The 24,180-nt window shown below is 40.4% G+C and overlaps 1 protein-coding gene across 3 annotated transcripts in view; it reads right to left on the reverse strand.

Annotated features, from left to right (window-relative positions):
- Positions 1-24,180, reverse strand: part of NRXN3 (neurexin 3) — a gene marked incomplete at its 5' end in the record, with an annotated part of 932,654 nt that overhangs the window by 532,054 nt on the left and 376,420 nt on the right. For all 3 annotated transcript variants that reach the window (XM_084286893.1, XM_084286894.1, XM_084286895.1), the window contains 4 exons: positions 1,556-1,675; positions 16,647-16,820; positions 17,911-18,101; positions 19,472-19,853. In XM_084286893.1, the coding sequence (XP_084143019.1) occupies positions 1,556-1,675; positions 16,647-16,820; positions 17,911-18,101; positions 19,472-19,853 (867 nt within the window). The remainder of the gene's footprint in view (positions 1-1,555; positions 1,676-16,646; positions 16,821-17,910; positions 18,102-19,471; positions 19,854-24,180) is intronic.

Here is a 24,180-nt window from a genome sequence, read left to right on the forward strand (position 1 = left end):
CTTCGGAGATTTCCATAGCATGTACTCAAATACAACCCAACAGGCTCCAAAGCAGCGTTTCTTTTACACAGATGTTTTTATAATTCAGACTAACCTGAATGACTGAACAAGAGGAGTGTGGGAATGGGGAATCAGGTGTCCAATACAGCTTCCAATTTTCCCTTCTTACATACCTCTTGTTTTAAAACAATAAAACAAAGCAGAAAATCAGAGCCGCATCTGGTTGCCCTGATATGAAATGTTTCTTCTAGTCCCAGTGGAGTCATTTTGGATTCCAAATCAACTCAAAACCAGATCTGGCACTGAAGCCTCTAAATCTGTGCCCGTAGTACCCTTCATACCTGCAGTACGGCCAGTGCTGCAGAACAGAGGTTGGCCTTTGCAATATCTGAGACAACTACACTGGGAGAAAGCGGGAAGCAGTTCAGGTATCACTGCTCTTAGTGAATGACTCACAGAAAAGCAGGCTTTGGGGCCCTTGGCAGGAACCAACTGTCACCACTTGTTAAGTAGTTTGTCACGTTTGCCATCAATTCAGCCACATCTCAAACTTCTATGGGAAGAGGTATAGGTACGACAGTACCGTGGCACTAATACAACACACCTTGCTGTACCACTAACAAAGTCTCCCACAAAGACCCTTAATGAGAAGCAGCAGGCTTGTGGGATGCAGGCAGAGTGGACTGTAAGAATCTTCCAGCCTTAAAATTTCAGCACACAATGAACCAAATCATTGAAAACTACTCATATACTTACTACAATGTTTATAATATATGCTTCTTTGTTCAACTCCTTGGAGCGGGAAGAGAAATGGGAACTAGCTGTCTGCTTAAATAACAGAAGTCAGGAGACAGCAGAGCTGAAGTGATTTGCTCCCTGATGACAGGAGCAAAAGCCTTATGAGGATGAGCAGAGGGAACATCTGAAGGCTCATCTCTCCCCCCAAAAGAACGACTCTGGGGTTTTGTTCAATTTTTTTTATCAAAGATCTTAATATTCATTGGCAAATAACATAATATTCATATAATATTTGACAAGCAAACCAACATACCAGGGAACACAACACTGGTGCTGTTTAATTCTCCATTCGGTTTTAACTGAAAATTCTACCAACCAGTTCCCATTTTCTCTAGAACAATGCTCATCAGTTTTATATGGATTTCACATTTCTGCCACCAAAGTTTGAATGAAAACATTGAAGCATAACTCAGTATACAAGATATAGCTAGTTTGTACCTACGTAAATGGTACACACAGTACACGCAATTCATTCCTGTTTTCACTAAACAAGGAATTCAATTAACATCAATTATCATCCCTGATCTCGTTGAGTTAGCTTTAAAAAAACCAGCAACATCTCTGTCCCCTGAATACCTACGTACCAAGTATAGACTTCCATATTTTCATTTTAACAATGAGAGAAATAACCTTTCCAAGAAACAAAGCTTGGCTTTACCATTGGAAAGCTTTGCATTTCCACCAAGTAAAACTGTGTTTTCTCCGTGCTCTTTCAGAACTCACAGCCCTCTCTAACCCAGTGGAAAAGGCTACTTACGGTCATTGCACTGGCTTCCCGAATATGAAGTCATGGAGCAATCACAGGTGAAACCTTCCCACTGCTGATTACAGATGCCCTGATTTGCACAGGAATCTTCCTGGCAGGTAGTGCTTGGTCCTGGAGAAGGGATGGCAAGAAAAGAATGAAACAAAGCTGAAAAAATTATCTTAGTGACGCCCACAACAATTCCAAGTCATCATTACCATTACTATCAACATTCTCATGCAGAACAGAAAAAGCACTAACCACTTTTCCATTCTTGAACATGCAACAAACTTGAGTAAAACAGCACATAGACAATTGTACACTCCACAACAAAACAGCAAACTGTGACAGACAGGAAGGAAGAAGAGCAAACAACAAGATATTCCCTCTTAAGCAGGCTCAACTTATACGTTCAGCACTCATTCACAGAAGTTTATGATAAAATACGGTGTGATGCAAGGGAAACTGAAACACTGCCAGTTCCATGTGCTTCCCCTGAAGTTTGATCCCCTTTGTTTTAGGGCTGCAGCCTAGAAAACAAGCCCATGAACAATATTTCATCCTACCTACAGAACCATTACATAGGTTCCTCTGGAAACACATCATTGAAGTGCAAAACCAAACAACAACAAAAAAACACGACATTACTCCACGAGGCTTTACTTTCTACTCTGAACAGGTTTCCACAGCTTTTGGAGGAAGCAGCCATTACAAACAGAACAGCCTTTCATTGTGTCTTATTTGGAGCTAACTGTTGCTATCATTCCCAGATAACCTTGCAAAGACACAACCCAAAGAACAGGCAAAAGAGGGATCTTCACATCAGAGGAACTCCGAACGATAGTCACTATGTCATCCACAAGGAAGTAGCTGGATTCTGAATCAACTGAGAGCAGAACTGAAGCTTCAAGCCATATATTACAAACAAGGTAAGTCTGGACATTACTTGCTAAAAAGTATTTTATCTTCAGTAATCCAGACAGGTATCCTGTTCCTATTGTGCAGTACTTCAAATGAAACTTACAACTACAGATGCCATATCTGCTATTCTGTATCCTGCACTTAGTGGAAAAGAAAAAAAAATGTGCAAGATAACAAGAGTAGAAGGTAACAGGCTAGGCTGCCTTAGATCAATCTCAAACATTTTCAGTCTAACCTTAAGGACAACAGCATAAGGATAAAGCAAACAGTCATGCTACCCATTTCAGCAACATTCATTAGTCTGTTAGCAACAGCAGTTCCATTAGGCTCATCCCACACATCACCCTTATCTCTTCATTACATCAGAAGTACCACCTGTACTTTACAAATGAGATGGGAAGCAATAAAGTACAGATACTCTTTTCAAATATTTTAACCCACCTCCATCTACCAAGACCTACACTGGATCCCATAGTTGTATAGGATCTCTGATATTCAGATTATCCATCTAGGCCCTTCCTTATTTACAAGCATTTGCAGATCTTGCATCTAACTGGAAGCTGCACATCATCCTGTAATCCTCCCAACAACTCAAAGACATCAACAAAAACCTGAGTTTCTTCTATAATCTGTACACTATTTAAAAAATAAATAAACAAAACCCTTCTAAGGAGAAGCCTAAGTGCAGACAAGAAGAGCAGACAACAAAATCCCTGAAAGAAAATTCACCTATTGAAAAGATGCAGCAGCCACCATATCAAAACAGCGTGTTTTTTCACAGTGAAAGAAAGCTGAGCAGCATTTTTCAACACTTTTCCCCTCCTCTCTTCCCCTTCCTCATCTTCAGCTGTACAAATCCTAGTGGTCTCACTGGCACAGTGTGAAATTAACAGATCACCTCTAGTTTTATAGCAGCACTGACAGACCACAGGGTGTAGCTGCTAGGTGTGTGCACAGACACACTTCTCCCTTGCCTTTCCACTTACAAAAAGACATGGATATAACCAGAGACAACAGGCAGGCATCAGGCTGAGGTCTGACACTTCAGACTTACTCTGGCCCCAGAAAAGGAGGAATTACATTGAATACTAGTCTGGAATAGAATACTAGTTGTCATCTTGCCTAAGACTTCCAAGTTATCCAAGGAGAAGCATGGCTGAAGAAGCAAAGCAGCACAGTAATTTCAGTGACAGCGTTCCTGCTCTACCTGCACTTTTCTGAGAACACTTTCGTTAATCAGCAACTGGACTAGAAAACGGGCATTACTGTGTTGGGGATAGCCTTTGTCCAGGATACTTGCAGGAGAAAGTACTAGAATTTAACTCTAGAAATAAGCTTGCGTGACGCCTAGTAACTGGGGCTTGAGGTGTTCTCAGTGGTGACAAGCCAAAGAGCCAAAGCATTTGAATTATGCCCAGTATCATGGTTTCTGAATTGCATTTTACAAGCAACTGTGAAGATGGTAAAAGTATTTTTAAAGCAGCAAGAGAACAAAGCATCACCCCTAAGCACCATCTGACAAGAAATTCTGAAATGCTGACAATAAAAAGAAGCTTGAAGGCTGATCAGCTGTCTTTAGAGTCAGTTGTGACGGCACAGCATCGATTCTGGGTATTACGCTTTGCCTCGCTCCTGAGTACTATGGGCCATTTGCATGGTAAAAGCATCTTTGTCTCCAAGAGTTCATCTATTCCCGCTGCTTACAGACCTTGCCTCGTGTCATAATCCTCCATCTGTAGCAACAGAATTCTGTTCAGAGCAACTAACAGGGATGTCACAGGGGATTAGGATTTTAGATTAGGGAGCAAAGTGACAGAAGCACAGGAAGGCTTATAAAACGAAGACTGTGTTACCATGCACATGCCCCTTAGTGCTAAGACACTAGGAAAGGAAGACAAACTGAAGTTATACAAAGAGCAGTAGAAATGGTTCTAAAATACCAATGCCATCAGGTCTATTTTTAATGTCAGTCCTTTGGCAACACTTACAACATACCAGAATTATTTTTAAAGCAAAGTTTCAGATCAAGCCTTCACATAGTCTGAGATACATCTGGTAAGTCACTCTACACAGTTAATTAAAAAATATCCATTCTGACTTTAATGTTCTCTTTGAATTTGCAATATCCTGACAACACTTGCTATTTCCCTTGTGTGCATTTTTGTTCAAAGGCCTTGTTTTTTGTTATCTGTTTGCAGCTAGGCCTGACACAGCTTCTTACCATACTTTCTGCTGGGCATGTGACATGAGCAGGCAGCAGATAAAGAACAGAAGTGGAAAACTTCCCAGTACAGGAAAGCAACCCTGCTAGCAGAGGTGAGACTTGCTCTGTCACCTCCTGTCCAGACTAAGCCTACCAGTGGAGCAGACTCGCTGGGAATATGGGATGGCAAAGGAGAATTCCACAGCCACATCATTTACTCTTTATTTCTGCATCTCTAACTCTTGCCGAAATAGCTCACCATCTCACAACTGGCAAGATCTGAGACTTTCTTGGGAATAAGTCCAGTATTCAACTTCTCTTCCAGATTACCTAGCTAGATATATGGTTTATGAGTTTTTATCACTAAACATTTGAAGAAAAACACACTAGAAGAGTACAGTAGCCCAATGTCTGCTACATAATACGTTTGGAAAAGTTACTTTGTCTCTCTAATTCTTCCTTGAGGTTTCAGCTGTATGGTGGATTTCTCTGCCCTGAAACTGAAAAATTTGAGTTCTACTGCTGTGCATTGCTAAAACTGCCACGTCTCATCTAACAGGAGGGCTCTCTTGTTCAGCAAGAGAAGTCATTCCTGCTGTGTTATGTGAAAGCACTTTGCAGTGAAAGGAACTTGAGAAACATGAGATACAGCATTGTATTTATCATTCTTCTGAGTTACATGAGGAATTCAATTTCCTTTATAGCACAGCTGCAGGATTATAACACAAATGCTTCATGCTTTGATCATAACTAGCCGTAAGCTTTAAGCTAAAGAAAATAATTCTAGGACTTGTACATAACACCTTCTTCATACATTGAAAAATCATTCCTTTTGAAAGGACCCATTTGCATCGGTGTTATTTTCTCAGTAAGGAGGAGCTACAACAGGCAAGGTCCTTTGGTACTAAGGGCCCATTTTCACTCTCCGTCTCCCTAAGTGGGCTACTGCTCCCATCTTTCTTCCCTGCATCAAAGAGGTTTGGAAAAGATCAAGTGACACATGCAAGACATCTTTACTGTCTTTGTAAAATAAAGTGCTTGTCTTATGGTTCCTAACTTGCAAATGCCATAAAGAAGATAAACCTTGACCACTGCCAGTCAGGTATTATGATGGGCAATTTATACCTATGATAAATTTACAGACTACTTCTGTCAGCACCCTTCTTTCAGAATTGGTGATGTTCTGTTTTTCTGAATTCAGTATACAGGCCCAGTACAGCTCTGAGAGGCATCACAGCTCAGAAACCAGAAGCACTAGGCAGAATCCCATTCTGCTCTAGGACTCATTCCTAGTGCAGGTTAAGTAGGGAATAAAATGAATACAGGTAAGATTTCCAATTTATAAGTATATATAAAGATTTTTCTGAGTAAAAAGTGTGCAAAATTAAGACTGAACCCCATGGAACGTCATTGGATGGACCATACCTCATATGCTTTAACAGCTAGATAGCCATGGGGGCGTTGTGAATCAAGGCTCAGCGAAAGACTTAAGAAGTCAGATCCTGTATTTTGAATCATGGGTGGTGGAAAGCAGGAATATCATAAAGCGACTTTAATTTAGCACACTAGAACCAAAAAAATCCAAGAGATTTTCAAGGGTGGCAAAGCCAGCTCCTTGAGCTCTCCGAGTTCCTGATTTTTTTAAGAACTCGTCATCCCTTTCATCACCTAAATAAGGTTAGGCATCTGGCAGGATCCATATTTAAAGTTACCCATTGTCAGAAATAACTTAAGAGCCAGCATTCTGCAGTCTGAAAATACAGCTATTCATCCCAGTGCCTCAGTCAAACCTGACTTCTCCATTCATTTGACATCAGTTACAATGTCAGGTCCTCCTGTTCCAAATACACAACTGATCTAAAAATTTCAGGAACAAGGACTTAGTTAAGATAATGAATGTGTAAGTATCCCATGCAAAGCACATTTACCCCATGGTGACAGGAGAAGGGAATCAGCAGCAAAAATGGTAATCCACAGAGGATGGGTCTACAAGATGAAATCTGTTATCTGCTTTTCTCCCTCCCTCTTTGTCACCCTGCCTCTCTCCCTCTCTAAGCAACCTAGATCTTGAGAAAAACTCTCATACACATGCGGTTGAAGGAAGGAAAAAAAAAATAAATTCAACTGCATAAAAGGGAGTATGCCTGGATCTGAGATATGGTGGGGGACGAGGAGATGCAAATGAAGCAAAGGAAGTAAACAACAATCAAACAGAAAATAAAAGGACAAAAGGAAAGACTGAAAGTGCTGTATGTGAACAAGAAAAATACAGTCAATTGGAAAAACACCCTTCCCTACTGCAAATCACAGCAGTGGGAAAGCTGTGCTACCAGCCCTCATGGTCTGGTAGGTTTCATGTTCTGAAACAGCAAGACTATTTAGCAAAGGTTGGTTTCCTGAAAAGCCAATAATCCACATAACATACTCAAGAGAAACATTTCTCCTTAGGTGTACATATGGTCAGGTGTCTCCATCTGAACTGTAAATATTCTTGTAAGGTTCTATACCAATACGAACTTGAGCAGGAATGAATCTCAACACCTGCGAAAAGCCTTTAGCTTCTGAGGACTCCTGGAAAATGAAAACAGCAAAAAAATCTGTTTGGCCACACCACCTCTTCTTCATGCTGCATCCATCTCACTGGACATCAAAAATTGAACAGGAACTCCTGGCCGTCCGTTCTGAAGACTGATAGGCTGTCAAAATTGTTGTCTGTTGGGTAAGAGGATACCTCCTAATATGCTTCTGCCTATTAACACCTGCTACACTGACAAAGCAGTTACCTATTAATATTTCCTTTGATTCCTCCAACTTTTTTTTCCCCTTTTCTGTTAAACCATAGAATGCCAACTACACCAAAAAATGCTGATGACATTCTGACACAAAGGTAATTGCTACCTGCCAATCCCTAGAATATGGAACAGGAATAGTTTAAATGGAAAAATCACACCTGGTGCACTAGATAAGGACAGCAACATCACAGCTGCTGAACCAAAAAAGGAGTTCATGAAATTAAATTCAAAAAAAAAAAAAAAAAAAAAACCTTAATTCCAGTGATATGTAAACCATTGGGAAGTCTCGTTTCTATCTCGGACTGAAACAAGAATACTGTATTTTCTACCACAGCAAAACCTGAGACTAAACCCATGGCTTAGACACAAAATTTCAAGGCGATTAAGCCGACATCATAAGAGATATGATTTGTGGCTTCAGGACTATTGAACAGAGAGACAAGCGTGAAGTGCTTCTGTCTTCCTGTTATGTATAAGAGGGTTTACTCCTTTTCCCCTGAAAAAGAGGAACATTTTCTTAAGCTTCCACAACATTCAGGAATAAATTAATTTATTTTGTATGCTGCAGTCTCTTCAGATGTTGGGAAATGTACTTTCACTACCAAGTTTAAAGGGATAGACTTCTCAACACCATGGAAAATCTCTAATAATGGTAGGATCGAAGATCTATTAATTTCTAATAAGCAGATTTCCTTACTTACTTCCTGGGGATACAGACCATTTGTATGTAATTACACTATTAAGTTTTTCTTCATAATGTGTCTCCTAAGACCTAGCTTTCATTAAACTGATTTTCCGTTAGCACTGTTTAACCCACCACTTCTCTGTAATTCAAGTGGTATGTTCTCAATAACTATCTGGCCTCTCCTCTTTGAGTCATTTTCCTGGTTTCATCAATTTTTCCTCCCTTTGCTACTGAAGCTATTCTCAGTCTCTTTAAAGATATTCACTTGCATGGTTTTGATATTTTAACACCACCCGCATAGTCTTCAGCCTTTCAGCAGCCTCCAACATCGCTGATTGCTCCCTCTTTACTTAGCAGGTAATAGTAATAAAAAAAGATGTCAATAAGAATTTCATGTATGGATCAACATCACGAAAGAGCCCTGCCTGCTTTATAAAAAATCAGAGGTGATCCAGTAGAAATTTCTGAAAAAGACCTACAAGAGGTATAAAAAATAGCATCTATAAAAGTACCTGATAATCAGGCATGATCACTTCAGCCACTACTCAAATTGGATCAATTTTGGCTTGTAAAATGCCTAACTACTAAGGCACTTTGTAGTTATTTATTTTTTTTTAATTTAATTGAAATTCCAGAAAGACACTTCTGTTTTGTTGGTGTTTTGTTTTTTTTTTTTTTTCAAAGCCTAAGTTACAAAAACTAGTTTTCATCATCCAGTCTCACTCCTCAGTATTGATACTGAAGAATCCAAGTTGACTTTTCTGCCTTGTAAAGCTCTGAGGGTTTTCCATATCTCTACACACAACTGCTATTTGCTTGAGAGATCATTAACCATTTCAGGAAATCAACCTGTGCTCTTACAGATGTCCACAGACTGATACAGTCAAACCTCTCAGGTCAACAAAAACACCTTCATGGTTCGCCATGTCCTTCCTCAACCCAAACTTTCCCTCCAGAAGGACTGGGTTTTATCTTTCTCCTCAATCCCAGAGGTGTGACTGCATCCAGTAAAAAGGCACCAAATGTTACATAAAGGCATCTTTCAGTCCAAAACAGTAATGGGAAGAAGAACCTTCTCTACCTTGCAGGTCAGCTTTGGTCAACTCAACTTTGTTAGCAAAACAAAAAAAAAAAACAAAAACAAACAAAAAGAAAAAAAGAAAGAAAAAGCAAAAACAATAAACAACAGGTTAGTATAAAGGCAGATAAACCAGGGTCACAACACTTTAAATAAATAAAAAGCAGTTAGTATAACCATCACAGCCAATGTGCATAATAAACACATGCATGAAGGACAACACAGGGAACAAGGACACATGGGGACATGGCTACCTTAAACCATCACCACTGTAACAAAACAAAACTATACGAGAGAGAGGAAACGTACTTCATTCACACACATAGGGTTACAATTTACAGAGTAGGAAGAGAAAAATACCACATTCTTAATGCCAATCCCTCAGCATTTACTGATAATTTGAGAGCGATTTTGTCTCATTTGAGAAATACTTAGAATCCATTTAAGTCAAAAATCTATTTGACTTTCAAATGATTAGTCAGGAACATTTTTATTTTGTTTCTACATGCAGACTCTGGAACTCAACATAAATCTCCTTTCACAAGAGCACAGATTGCCTTGAATCTTTGTCCACAGTGGATTTACTGCCAGAAAACCATAGGGGACTGACAATTCTGGAAGAAGATAACCTCTGTTCATTCCCAGAACTGAACTTGACACTGGATGGAAAGCGACAGTAAAAAAATAATTCCCCCTCACGACCTGATATCTGCTCATGAATTTCAACACACTCTTAAGAAAGCCTGCATCAGCAGGCAAAGAGATAGCTCCTCAGGCTTCAGACCCATGTAATCTTTGGCAATCTCATCAGAGCAATCAACAGAAATAACAGCAGTACAAGCTCATTCTTTCACTTAGGTGGGAATGATCTTGTTATTTGCATTCAAATCATAATCCACAATGCAAAAAGAAAATCCTAAAAGGTCTCACTGACTGAAGACCAAAGTGAACTTGGTGAAAATTAAAAAATATAAAAAAGCAAAGCAAAACAAAACAATACCACTAACGGTCTTCCATTTGGCACATTTTTTTTTGTTTGTTTGTTTGTTTTTTTGTAATCAGATAGTCCGTTTTACAGTGAAGCCACATAGATTTTTGGTGTCTATACCTTGATTCTAAGTTTTCTTTTTCAGCATGGAAAAAACATAGGACAAGGATGGGAGTACAGGCAAGAGCTCCCAAATCCCTTGCCAATGAAGATTACACATTTCTATTATACGGCACAATGGGAACAACAAAACACCAAATCACTGACCTCATTGATCAAAAGATGGATATTTAAGAAGTGCATACTCACCTTTGTAATGTTCTGTTCTTATAAAGTTCTAATATTAATTGCTGATACTGAAGAGAGATTGGTAGCTCTCCCATTCTCTTATTTTCTTACTTTACATTTACAACCCAATAAACCAGTACTGGCATTCCTGTGCTTCCTATGAAGTTTCACATTTTGAACCTTTGCTATTGTTTCACAGCCCGTGAATGACTCAAGATGGCAATTACCTTCCCTCCTGAGCCAGACAGATTTTTCTTCCCACCTCTGGAGCTACTCCACTACACAGAGCCATAAAATCCGAAGTTGTTTAAGTAAAATGCAAAAACAAACAACAAAACAACAAAAAGGGGAAGGGGGAAACAAAATGTGGGAGAAGACAATTTATCCCATTTCTCCACGCATCTTCCTTGACATGTGTTCTAAGAAAGTAATTTGTATATAAACACTTTTCCCAACTGCTCGGTTCCTTGTCTTCTTCGTAGCTGAGCAAGAACATAGCTTACATTTCTTCCATAATTCAAGTAACACTGTGACAATGGAATACAAAATCATAAAGAACAGGAGAGCTGTCAAACTATCATGGAGTAAATTAATGCTTCTCTCCTCAATGGAGAGACTCTGATTCTACAGAGAAAAAGTGAAGTATCACCACATTGGAAGTTTCACTAATGAGTAGATGAAGGGTGAAATCCTTTTTGACACTATCCTGCTGTGAGATTTTAAGCGTGAGATTAGATTTTTTTTCCACACACTGCTTGGTATGCAAACTGTGTTTCAGATTATCCAGCCTGTGTCATTGATGCTTCTCACGCACTAGTGAATTCCAAAGGTTAACTATAATATTTCATGGAAAGTAGCACAGAATTATGATTTTAATGCAGGACCTGGAAGAAGATTAAATTTTGAAAAAAAAAGTCCCCAAACATCTGGAACAAAGTCACCACTTAGTTAAGTAATAATCATTCTCCTTTGTGAGATGTTATCAGAACAGTTGAGGAAAGGCAAGGAGAGGAAGAAGCCACATCTCCAAAGCACAAGAAGAACAACAACGAACGTTTTCTTTAATCAGTGCTGTTAAGTGTGTTTGACTTTTTGTGGGGAGAAAGGTGGAAATGAGAGTATTTAAAAGGTGCACCTGAATTTCAGATAGCTCTAGTGCCTGTAGTAAGCTGCACAAGGCTGTCTAAATAAAAGAAAGGAAACATAAATGAACAAGTGGGAAATTAGTAAAGAGGAGAAAAGAGGAGAAAACCCCAATTGCGTTAAGTACTTACTAATATTTAACCACATTCAACCTTTTATGGCGTTTTCAAGATGTCTACATAGCTTCTTTCAGGATCACTGAGGAAAAAGCAGTAAGTCACTAACTCTTGACTTTTGTAGATGGAATAAATTCAAATTCATCCATTCATTTAATAGGAAGAGTAGGAATAAGATGCTTAGCAAAAGAAACTGATTTTAGGAATCTAGAATCAATGAGGAGATGATCTGAAATTTCAATCGGTCTACTTTCTTGGAAGGAAAGAAGGTCACTTGGAACAACTTCTTCCATCTTCCAACTTTCAGCAACACTCCACACAGTGCAGAAATCTTGTCTCAAGCTCTCTAGCATCATCCGTCATGTTTGTTTGACAGAAATGGAAATAGCTTGTATTACTCAAACTCAACAGCTGTATAAATATTGCCAGCCACAACCTATAGGCTGCAGAGCTAGAGACTGAGAGAAAGAGAACCAAGCAGTGACAAAGGATTTGTCCTCAAGTTCTAATGTTTAGCTCATGTCTAGGAGATTCCACTCACAGCTTAAATGTGCTCTGCAAGGTGCTGTTGAATTTCATACTTTCATAACATACAGATATCACCTCTGTTTCACGGGTGGGGAGAGCAGTGCCCAAAGAAGGTGAAGTACGTGCCTGCATTTTCTAGTAGAAGCGGTTCACCAACATGAAGTCAGACTACTTCTTTGTCCTTTCTGAGAATTGACTTGATCCCTTCAGAGTGCTCTGTAGCCTGAATTGCTCATTTGCTGTCCTAGAATAAACACTGAAGCCAGGATTATTTCAGTCTTAACTTCCCTACCTTTTCTGTCAGGCTCTCCCCACAATTTTTTTTTTTTTTTTTGGGTGGTGGCAGGGGAAAGGACCATCTTACACGAAAGATGGTGGTTAAAGCTGCAAATAGCGTAAGAGCTAAAGATACTCCACGTAAAATAAATAAATAAATGTGGTGGTCAAATGTCAACCCAGAACATTTTACACAACAGACAGCAAGAAGGTTTTCTGGCTTTGCTGAATAGGTTCCAGAGAAACACAAGTTGCTATCACAGACCTGACCAGACCTTCCCAAGAACAATGAAGAGCTGTCTGTTGTTCATGAGCAATCAGGAATCAAAAATCAGAAATGAAGCAACTGCAAAAGAGCTGTAAAAACAAAATTGAAGATGACCGAAAGACAAAAGGGTGGGGTAGGATAGGCTTTACCTCCATGGGCTCATTTGACATTTCAAACACCTCGGGATTTTTTTTTTCCCCTTACCTCCTCAGGTAATCCATTCATGAAACTCATGAAATCCATTTTTGGACAAAAAAAGGTGGCCCTATATGGCATGTCAACAAATAAAATAACAAAAAACACACCACACAGACAGTGTGGCAGCTATCATGTTGTCCTTCATGGACAGGATAAAGAGGTCACTCAGTTGAGTTGCCGTAATCAAATTCCATCATAGATAACTTCTTATTGAAATTGCAAGAATATAACTGGTAGGTGACAGATAGAAAGTAATTATTTTCTTTAGGTCCGAACCGCTTTGTTTGTTTGTTAAGCACTACTATACACTATTAAATACCAGACACTTTTAGTCTCCAGGATGCCTGCATTTCAGTTAATGACTCCTATACATTGCCTGACAATGCACTCGGATTCTCTAGATCCTAAAGAAATAACTCTCACATAAATGTAATTTATCTTGAAAGTGCTTCCTGCTCCTGTTCAAATAAGAGTCTATCACTGGAACAGAGCAAACTGCAGAACGTGGTAGGCTTGTGCTTTGGCGCACAGCAAGGCTGAATTATCCTCCAGCACATAAGAATAATGTAGCCAAGAAAGTTCAATGGCCTGCTCAAAAGCATGTAATGGGGATGGTGGTAGAACCAAGACAATAAACCACATTATTTTTCTGCAAAAATTTGGGAAATTTAATTGGAATTGGGTACACAAATACATGAATATAGAGATAACAAATGCAAACAGGATACAACTATGTCATCACCCATTTGTAGAGGAGTACTGGTCTTGGGCAGACAGTGCTTTTCTCCTGACCTACATCTCACATCCTAGTATTCCCTAGGTTTCTTTCCTCTCCACATCATTTAATTCTGCCCTGAGATCAAACTGACAGCTTCAGAGAAGATGGCTGCCACCTTGCAATCTGCTCTGCTTCTGAAAGCAAAGCTGCAACAAAGACAAGCATTAGCAGAAATCTTTCTCATACCACATCTGGAAGACAAGATTCATATGTGAGGATGGAAAGACATTCCTTTAAGCATGCAGTACTCCTCATGCATGTTTTCTCCCGCTGCCTTTCCTGATGAAGTCATGACATGCCCTACAATTAACACAGCATAACTATTGACCCCAAAAGGCCTGCTGCTGCTTATTCCAAACACGGTTAATCATGAGACAGCAGGAGCTGCTCAGGACTTCAGCACTTCAGGATGTTAAGACTACACCCAAGATCACTTCAGACAGAAATGAAATAATGAGACTTAAATAAGGATCCAGTATGCTTAACAAGTTTTTCCTTCTTTAGGGGAAGGGGAGATAGATATACTTTTCAGGGGCAACTGTTAGAACAGTCAGTGGCAGGCAGTAGTCAAGAGGTGAAATGAAGCCATGGGGATTGCTGTGATTCAGAACTCAATCGAAACAGCTTTCTGGTGACCTATTTTTTATAATCCTAAATATGTTGGCAAAAAGAACGCCTTCCTCTTCAACATTTCATTGGCACTGAGCATGGACCTGTCAAGGAAATAGTATGGGCATTGCTTTGCAAGAAAAGTTCAAGCAAAGCAGAATGAAGGCTATCACTGACCTTCCCATCCACTTTTTATATTTCTAGCTGCCTCCAACTTTGAATCTTGTTTCACGTGCTTGAGAAGAGAAGGGAAATTCACATTCCTGGCATTTTTAAGAGTGAACTGATCTCCATATTCAGATAGCAGGCTCTGCAGGTACCAGATAGGTACACAGTCAAAATAACTGCCCCATTACGCATTCTTAGAGTGTCACTGATATTATGCAACCTGAATAATAGGACAGTAAAGCAAAGAACTGCACTGGGTACAAGGAGAAGGAAACCCAATAGCCTGAATAGTGGTACCAAGTCTTCTGGGAAAACATCATCATTCTGTTCCAGAGGCACACAGAGAACAACATGTTCATTTAATGAAATGTCCTCTGAAGGAAAAAGACTAGTAGAGATAATATGCAGGCTATGCTGCCAGATTATGCTAGTTTTAAATAGAAGAATTACCAGAAATCACTAAGATTAAAGGAGAGCTTTCAGTGCACTGAAGGTAATCAGAAATGATTTTCAAAAACCCCAAATGGTGTTTTTTTTTTGTTTTTTTTTTTTTTTTCCCTGAACCTCATAAATAACTACACAGAAAAGATGCATTTCTTCTTTTAGCACTTTAGCTCAGCTACAAATGGGCAAAACCACAAGTTCTCTTCTACTATGCTCACTTCCACAAGGAACAGTGTGGTTAACACACACAAAAGCAGCAAAAAAAGGCAGAGAAAAGAACAGCCTAAAGCTATGCAGAACTTACCAATACTGTGAAATTGAAATTGATATTGAGTGGGTTCCTATGACAAAATTCTCACTAACCAAAGCATTGTTGTGGGAGAGCAGCAGTAGGGCTGAAACACAGGACTTTCCAGCCAACCAAAGGACCCAGAGACAATGACTTAATTCGATTTAATTGAAGAGCCAATTTGATGTTTTATGAGTACTCAAAGATGGCTCGAAGATGACACTTTCAGTCCTTGGAAGGGACAGTCTTGACAAGTGTCGTCTATATTTCAAAGTGATGTAACCTGAAATCTTGACATGGTAAGGAAATAAGTAAATTCATTTCATCAAGTCCTGTCTGTAAGCACCAGTCAGGGACATATGTCTTAGCAAACATGCACACCACATGCCTGTCCTGATAAAACTCTTCCTCTAACGACCAGTAGCAAACAAAGCAGATGGGCATTCAGTTGAAGTAGACATAATGGCCGTTTTCATTTAACCCAACCAACAGAACCTTGATTTTTTTTGATGCCTAGTATTCCTCATGCTATGGGAATTGATAAGGATATTCCTCAGTTACCACAATGGATGTTGATATTCTTAAAAAAAAAAAAACAAAAAAAAAACAAAAAAAAAACAAAAAAAAAACAGGAACTAAACAACTAAACAACGACAGTAAATTATTTAAAGAAACATCAAGAAATCACTGCTATTTACATGCTTCAAGAAGCCACAGAGCACATCTGTTTCCATATCAGCTGGAAGAGAGAAACTATGGAAAAAATAAATAAAAAAAATTCCAGACAGTAGAGATAATACTAGAGGAATAGCCTCCAGTGCTTTCATTGAAAGCCCACTTCATCAAAGATGAACTTCAGTTATGGTCTGATCTTCAACTAGCAGTTACAGATTCCACCTTCCATTTCCCCTGCCTCTACTTGGTCTCAAATACTTCTTTCTGCAAATGCCAGAAGGGCCCTCTGAAGCACTAGTGAATTGCAGACTCAGAACATCTTTCAAAGCATTTAAAAAGTATTATTAAGTTAATGAACAGCTCTGAGAAAAGCATATGTAAAGAGCTGTCCATCTCTGTACCATCCTTTCCACTACTGGAGGTACCACTTCATGGGTGATTGAATAGGCAAGAGAAAAACTGCTAATGATGAGGTCTACAGAGACAGAGGCTAGCTATCCTCAGCTGCATTTGGGAGCACAAACAGATTGCAGTGAAGGATGTCATGATGAAAGAAACAAACAAAATGGACAATAAAGTGTAGAAGTAGATACATAGGGGGTAGTAGTGAAGTAAGAGTGTACAGAAGAGAGGAACTTCTCTGAAATCAGTTATACCTTCACATCCACGCTCAATCTGCCCACTGCGGTGCAAAGCATCATTGATTAGATCAGGCAGACGCCCGTTCAAGTCCACAGATGCTAGACAGCCCTGAAATCCATCACGTGAGGCCACTAGCTTTGGGAGGTTGCTATACATGCCTTGAGCTAGGCCAGCAATGTAGAGATCACCTGGAGGAGAAAAGGGTAAACATGGAAGAAGAAAGTTACATACAGTTTAAACAGGCTCTTCCCCTCTTCCAACATGAATACAGTGAGCTGAACATCTGTTTAGGAAAGGTTAAAAGCAAAGGAGGTTATTTTACAGGCCCAGAGGTCATTTTTGCCTCTTTACTGTGCAAAGATCATGTCTCACTGGCACCCTTAAACTACATCCAAGTACAACTGCAACTTAACCTAAAGCATCATTTTCTACTCTCATCCTCACAGAACTCTGTATGCAACATCACTTTAATGTAAAATAGTAGCAATTATGAACTTATTTCCCCTACAGGGTGCACAAGTATTACTTAATCTGAACTTGATCTTGGCTTCAAACTAAAAGAGGGAAGATTTGGATTAAAGGTTAGAAGAACATTTTTCACTCAGGGTGGTGAGGCACTGGAACAGAGAGGTTGCCCAGAGAGGCTGTGGATGCCCCATCCCTGGAGGTGTTCAAGACCAGGTTAAATAAGGCCCTGAACAACCTGATCTAGCACGTGGCATCCCTGCCTATGGCAGGGGGTTTGAAACTAGATGATCTTTTAAGTCCCTTCCAACCCAGGCCATTCTATGATTCTGAATTGTATGTGGCCTGCTCATTGACTTTTCCAATGTGCTTTCCCATCAGCACTAGCACCCTGTATTTCACAGTCCTGGGCTTCCAAGAGTTTTAATGTCTATACACAGAGACACACACTGCCAATCATTGTAGCATCCTATTTCATCACCTATCACCCCTCAATGCAAGACACATGCTGTAAACGGCTGTGCTTCTCCAGGATCTCCTCTGTTCCTAACAAAAGCATAATTGTATCTTAACTAGAGAGAACTGTAGATTGACCAATTTGAAGAAAAAACAACAGCAAAAACAAAATACGATGAGCTATTCTGCTACAGAAAGTTGCCAAACAGAAAAAGAGAAAACTGGAATTGAAAGTCAAAAATCAGCAAATTCCAGATTTACTGTTTGGAAAACCATGATTTCTATTAGCTCTCTCATTTACTGGTTAAGACTTGCCAGAATAAAGAGGAGGAGAGGAAATATTCTTTTAGAATTTACCTTTAAGATCCAGATTTTTGGCACCATTGATGACCTGAGTGACCACCTTAGTATCCACCTTTAGGCTGTGTGTATTACTGTTATCTCTGGTGATGACAACATTGTGCCATTGGTTGTCATTGAGAGGACGGTCACTGTTGCCTTTGATAACATTAGGTCCATTTCCAAGGTCAAATACATAATGTATGTACCTGTAAGCATAGTAAAAAAAAACAGTTAAAATTCTGTAGCAACTCTAGCACTACTGATGAGTGCTAGAGATGATGAAAATAACTTTAGCAAGCAACGAAGTTAAGTGTCTCTGCATTAGAAAGTTCTCGTCAGCCAAAGCTTAAACCACCGATTTGAAAAGGTACTGTTCTTTCTCCACAAAGTTTAAGAATTTGCATTTTGAAAAGACGACATTTGAAGTAATCCAATTCTAATAATAAAATATTAATCTTTTTCATAAAGTTCTTGCAGATCTACAAGAACTTCTGACTATACAACTAATTATTTTTAAAAACTGATAAGATCAATAGATGCAGTGAACAACAACATGAGATATGCTTATTTAGGGCATATATTCCCCAGATCCTGAGTTCTGAATAACTCCCTTAAAAAGTTAATTGGGAAATTCACTCAAAATATTGTACTAAAATTCACATGAGAGCATAGGCTTATTCAAACAGCTGCAAAACAATTAGCGCTTCTTTTGGCAAAATATAAAGACCCTAACAAAGGCTGAAGTCATGAGAGTGTTACCCTGAATTATTTATATAGTTCAAACACAGAAATCCACCTGAGGACAGAGAGAAATATTCTTTTTAGAAAAGAAACAGCAAAATTAAACCCTCCACAGACCCAGGAACTCATGACTATTTTTAAGTTGTTACTCAATGTCCCAGAAACACGTGCAAAGTTAAAAATGAAAAAAATGAAACAAATTGAACCTTAATTCCTTAGTTACACTGAAATAAATACAACTAGTAAAGTCTATTTGTGGAATTCAAGTTTACTGTATCTAGACGAGTACAAGATAAACATTTATTCAACTAACAAAGGTGTTTTTGTTTTTAAAGCCATTGACCTTGCCAAAATAATACAGTTTTCAAAAGTAAATTGAGTTTGCTCTTTCTTGAGCATCACCAGAAGAAAAACAAGAAAAATTTGGAAGCCCAGAAGATTTTTTTTTCCCCTGTCAGTGGAGGTGGCAGAAATGCACAGGGTCTGTTGTATGGGAAGAAGAAAAAAAGAAAGGAAAAAAAAAGAGATGAGACTCAGGGCCCTGGGCACATTTCCTCATCTGTGCTGCTCTGCAAGGTTAACAAGACAAAATGTTAGCATAACCGAATCTGAAGGACTTGAAAGTTTAATATTTCATGCTGTAAAAAGTGAATCTCCCTAAGTCACAGAGGGGAAGCCAATGGGGAGTCCCTTAAACTACAGTGTTTACGTCCAACTGCTTTGTTTTAAACCTCAGCAAACAGAAAATGTATGAGATGAATTTGTCTTCATGCAAGTATTTTAAGCTTATCTTTAACATGGAACCCTGGTAGAAAGCAGCAGAATGCTTACTTACCCCTTGACTAGTTCAACTGCAATGAAGTCATTTCCATCACCACTGTTAAAGAGGATGAAACCATCAGCTGAAGTGGTCTTGAACTGAAAGAAGAGGTGCATGGATGTGTAAGCCTGCAAGGTGGCTAAGCTCAGGTAGCTGCTCTTGGTCTTGAATGTCACAGGGTCAGCTATAATGTTGCGGAGACCAAAGCGTGCCTTCAGCTCACAATAGTCAATGTCACCATTCTTGCAGAGATCAATGTAAAGCATCCCATTGAACATGAGGCTTTGGAGGTGGCCAATGAAGCTGGAAGGGATGACAGAGATGTATCGTTTCTCCGTCATGATCCCTGTCTCGATGTTGTGGAACTCCAAACGGGTGTGATCACCAACCATTGTGCCTGAAGGACAGAAACAAGGAACAGGCAGAAAGCCCATAGATCAGTAACAGGTTATACAGAATCATAAATTCATTTTAGTTGGAAAAGACCTCTAAGATCATCAAGTTCAACCATTAACATAAGGCTGGCAAGTCTACCACTAACCATATCCCTAAGCACATCTACACGTCTTTTGAATTCCTCCAATGATGGAGGCTAAACTACTTCCTTGAGCAGCCTTGTTGCAATGCTTCACAACTCTTTCAGTAAAGAAATTTTTCCAAATATCCAACCTAAAAATCCCTTGGCATAACTTCAAGTCATTTTCTTTGTCCTATCACTTACTCTATGGGAGAAGACACCAGCCCCCACCTCACTACAATGCCCTTTCAGGTAGCTGTAGAGAGCAATAAGATCTCCCCTAAGACTTCTTTTCTCTAGGCTAAATAACCTCAGTTCCCTCAGCTGCTCCCTTTAAGATCTGTTTTCTAGACCCTTCATCATCTTTGTTGCCCTTCTTCAGATGTGCTCCACCACCTTGATGTCCTTTTTGTAGTGAGGGACCCAGAACTGAACACAGTAGTTGAGGTGCAACCTCACTTGGGCCAAGTACGGGGGTACGATTGCTACCCTAGTGCTGCTGGCCATGCTACTTGTGATAAAAGCAAGGATACCTTCTTGGTACCCTGAGCGCACTGCTAGGTCAAATTCAGCTGACTATCGACCCAGGCCCTTTTTCACCAGGCAACTTTCCAGCCACTTTTCTCCCAGCCTGTTGTGTTGCCCTCCAGCATCCAAACTAACAGCAGTACTAACTTAATCCTACATGAGAAAAATTGGACAGGAGCCTTGGTGGAGAGACTTGAGTGTACTAGCCACCAAAACCTGGCAGATGGGGTAAAACAGGACTGAAGGGCCATGGATAGTCAGCCCTGTGTTTCTCCCTGTGCTACATGGGCTTCATTTCCTGCGAGGAAAACTAGATCTCTCCCTTAAAGCCTGAAGTGACCTACCCAATCCAATGGTGTATCTGCGAAACAATTCAGACCCTTTTGAAATAACCAATACAAGAGCATTGTCTGAATACATTCAGTAAGCAAAATAAAGACTCAAAAAAGCAGAGTAAAAATAGTCAATAAACCCGATAATATGTATTCTGTTGTTCTCCTGAAACCTGATGTTATTTCTCCTTGTTTTAAAGTTCCCTGCCCAGCAGCACAGCAGGAAGGAAACATGCAAGATTGCAACAGGTAAAAAGCCCAATAAATACTTAAATCATCAATTTAGCACCTGGGTTATTCATCATATTGTGATGGATTTTAGCCTCTCGGTTAAAACATTTGAGATAGCTTAACAAAACATCTCAGAGTACCATTGAAGCATATTTAAATGCTTCAGTAAGCGTGCTAGGCATCAATACATACACAGAGCCCACACATAACAGATGAAGTACAAAGTATGCTAAAAGACTAGAGTACAAAGACAAGCTGGGTGACATCAGAATGAAAACCATGACAAACAACCTTATTTCAGTCCTCTGGATTTCTTCACTAAGGTAGTTTTAACTACTTGGTCTCACAAAGAAGTATCCTTTCTACACAGACCTTGTGCCATTTAGTATACAACAGGAATGATATTCAAATCATCAACATTTAATCAACACCTAATTATTTTCTCCACATTCAGCGTACGTCCATTATTCAGACTGCTACAAAACACAATTACTTTTTCCATGAGATTTTCTGTGGTGCTGTCCTGGGTTTACACGTCCAGCTGTCAGCAGCAAGGTCAGGGCCAAAGGGGCAACTGCCGTGAGGAGAGGCCAGAGGCCCCAGGCCAGACACGGCCGGCTGCAGACAGCTACAACGAGCACCCCCACAGCACTCAGCTGAGCCAAGCTGGTGGCACCTCTGGGAAAAGATGCTTAAGAAAGGGCAAAATGCTGCATGCAAGTGAGGAGCAAGAAAATAAAAGAGCAATAAACAGCCCTGAAAACACCAAAGTCCAGGAAGAAGGAAGGGGATGAGGTGGTGCAGGCGCTGGAGCAGATCGGCCTGTAGCCCATGGAGGGCCACGCCCAAGCACGTGGCCACACAGCAGCCACAGGGACTCCACGCAGCAGCAGGCGGAGGTGCTCGGGGGGAACCACGACCTGTGGAGAATCCACACTGGAACAGGTTTTCCTGACAGCTAGCAAAGAGGACCCATGCTGGAGCAGCTTGTGAAGGACTGCAGCCTGCGGGAAAGCCCCACGTGGGAGCAGGGGAAAGCGTGAGGAGGAGGGAGTGGAAGAGAGGAGCTGTTACGGACTGACACAACCCCCAGTTCCCAAGTCAAGAAGAAAGGAGTGAAGTTGAACCTGGGAAGAGGCAGAGGAAGGCGTTTGAGTTTTGTCTCTCTCTCACCATCCAAGTAAATTTTTAATTGGCAATAAATTAATTTCCCCCAAGTTGAGTCTGTTCTGCCCATGACAGTAATTGCTGATTTCCCTCTCTTGAACTATTCTCAGCCTATTTTCTCCTGTCCTATTGAGGAGGGGGAATGAGAGCATGGCTGGGTGGGCGCCTGGCAGCTGGCCACAGCCAGCCCACCACAGGTGTTGAGCAGTACAATGTACAACTTACACTCGAAAAATCTTCTTTGAAAACTCCTGCAAGATTCAGGGATGTTATTTCCAATTTTATACACACAAAGCTGAGGAACAGAGAGATTATTATATAAATAGTTTTGATCTTGGGAAATCTGTGGCATCAAATTTGGTGGAATTCATAACAACCTCACAGCTCCCATTGGTTATGACAGTCACCACATCTAGAAACAATAACCAGAATCCCAACTGTTGAGTAACTTTTTGTAGCTTTCCATAGTAACTGTAAGGAAGACAAGTCAACTCCTCCGGGCAATATTCAGACAACTTACATAGAGATCCCTGCCCTCTTTTTACCGTGCTGTCTCTTTCAATACAGACTTTTCAGAGTGGCTCTTAAAAACAAGCTTCTCTTTTACTACAATAGCCCTGTGTCAACTCTTTTGCTATACTGTACTTTTCAATATCCACAGGGAAGCAAAATTGGAAGAAGCACAGGAACAAGTATGAAATTAGGTACTGCCATAACGCGTACAAGCGCAGATGCACATCCTTTTAGCATTTCCTTCTTTTGCATGTTTATCTGAGTACAGTAGTAGAATGTTATAAAGTTAATTACGAAGAACTAGTAGCAAAGAGCAGGTTTGAGACTGCCTGATGAAACTGAACACATAAAAAGTCAATGGGGCCAGATGACATGCATCCCAGGGTCCTGAGGGAACTGGCTAATGTAGCTGCCAAGCTTCTCTCCATAATAGACAAGTCCTGGCAGTCAGGTGAAGTTCCTGGTGACTGGGAAAAGGGAAACATCACTCTCACTTTTAAAAAGGGTAGAAATAAGGACCCAGGGAACTACAGACCTGTGAGCCTCACCTCTGTGCCTGGAAAAATCATCAAACTAATCCTACTGGAAGCAATGTCGAGGCACATGCCAGACAAGGAGGTGATCCGTGACAGCCATCATGGCTTCACCAAGGGTAAATCCTGTCAGATCCATCTGGTGGCCTTCTATGACAGAGTGACTGCATCAGCTGACAAGGGAAGACTGACCCACGTCATCTACCTGGATCTCTGCAAGGCCTTTGACATAGTCCCATGTGACATCCCAATCTACAAATTGGAGAGAGATGGATTTGAAAGGTGGACCATTCAGTAAAAAAGAAATCAGCTTGAAGGTTGCACCCAGAGAGTGGTGGTCAATAGCTCTCTGTCCAGGTGGAGGCCAGTGACAAGTGCTGCCTGTCAGAGAGCAGTACTGGTCCCAGGAAAGACATCAATGACATAAACATCTTCATCAATGACAGAGACAATGGGACCAAGCACACCCTCAGCAAGTTTGCAGATGACACTAAGCTGAGTGGTGCGGTTGATACAACAGAAGGAAGGGATGCCATCCAAAGGGATCTGAACAAATTTGAAAAGTGGACCCATGTGAACCTAGTGAGGTCCAAGTCCAAGCGAAAGGTGCTGCACCTGGGCCGGAACAATCCCAAACAGGAGTACAGACTGGGAGAAGAACTCACTGAGATCAGCCAGGTGAAGAAGCACTCAAAGGTTCTGGTGGATGAGAAGCTTGACATGAGTCAGCAATGTGCACTTGCAGCCCAGAAAGCCAACTATATCCCGGGCTGCATCAACAGAGGAGTCACAGGCAGGTTGAGGGAGGTGATTGTCTCCCTCACCATAGCAGGTGGGTTGGAACAAGGTGATCTTTAAGGTCCTTTCCAACCAAAGCCATTCTACGGTATGATTCTGTTCTAT

The sequence above is a fragment of the Netta rufina genome (genome assembly GCF_964035555.1).
Source record: "Netta rufina genome assembly, chromosome: 5".
In the NCBI taxonomy this organism is placed as follows: domain Eukaryota; kingdom Metazoa; phylum Chordata; class Aves; order Anseriformes; family Anatidae; genus Netta; species Netta rufina.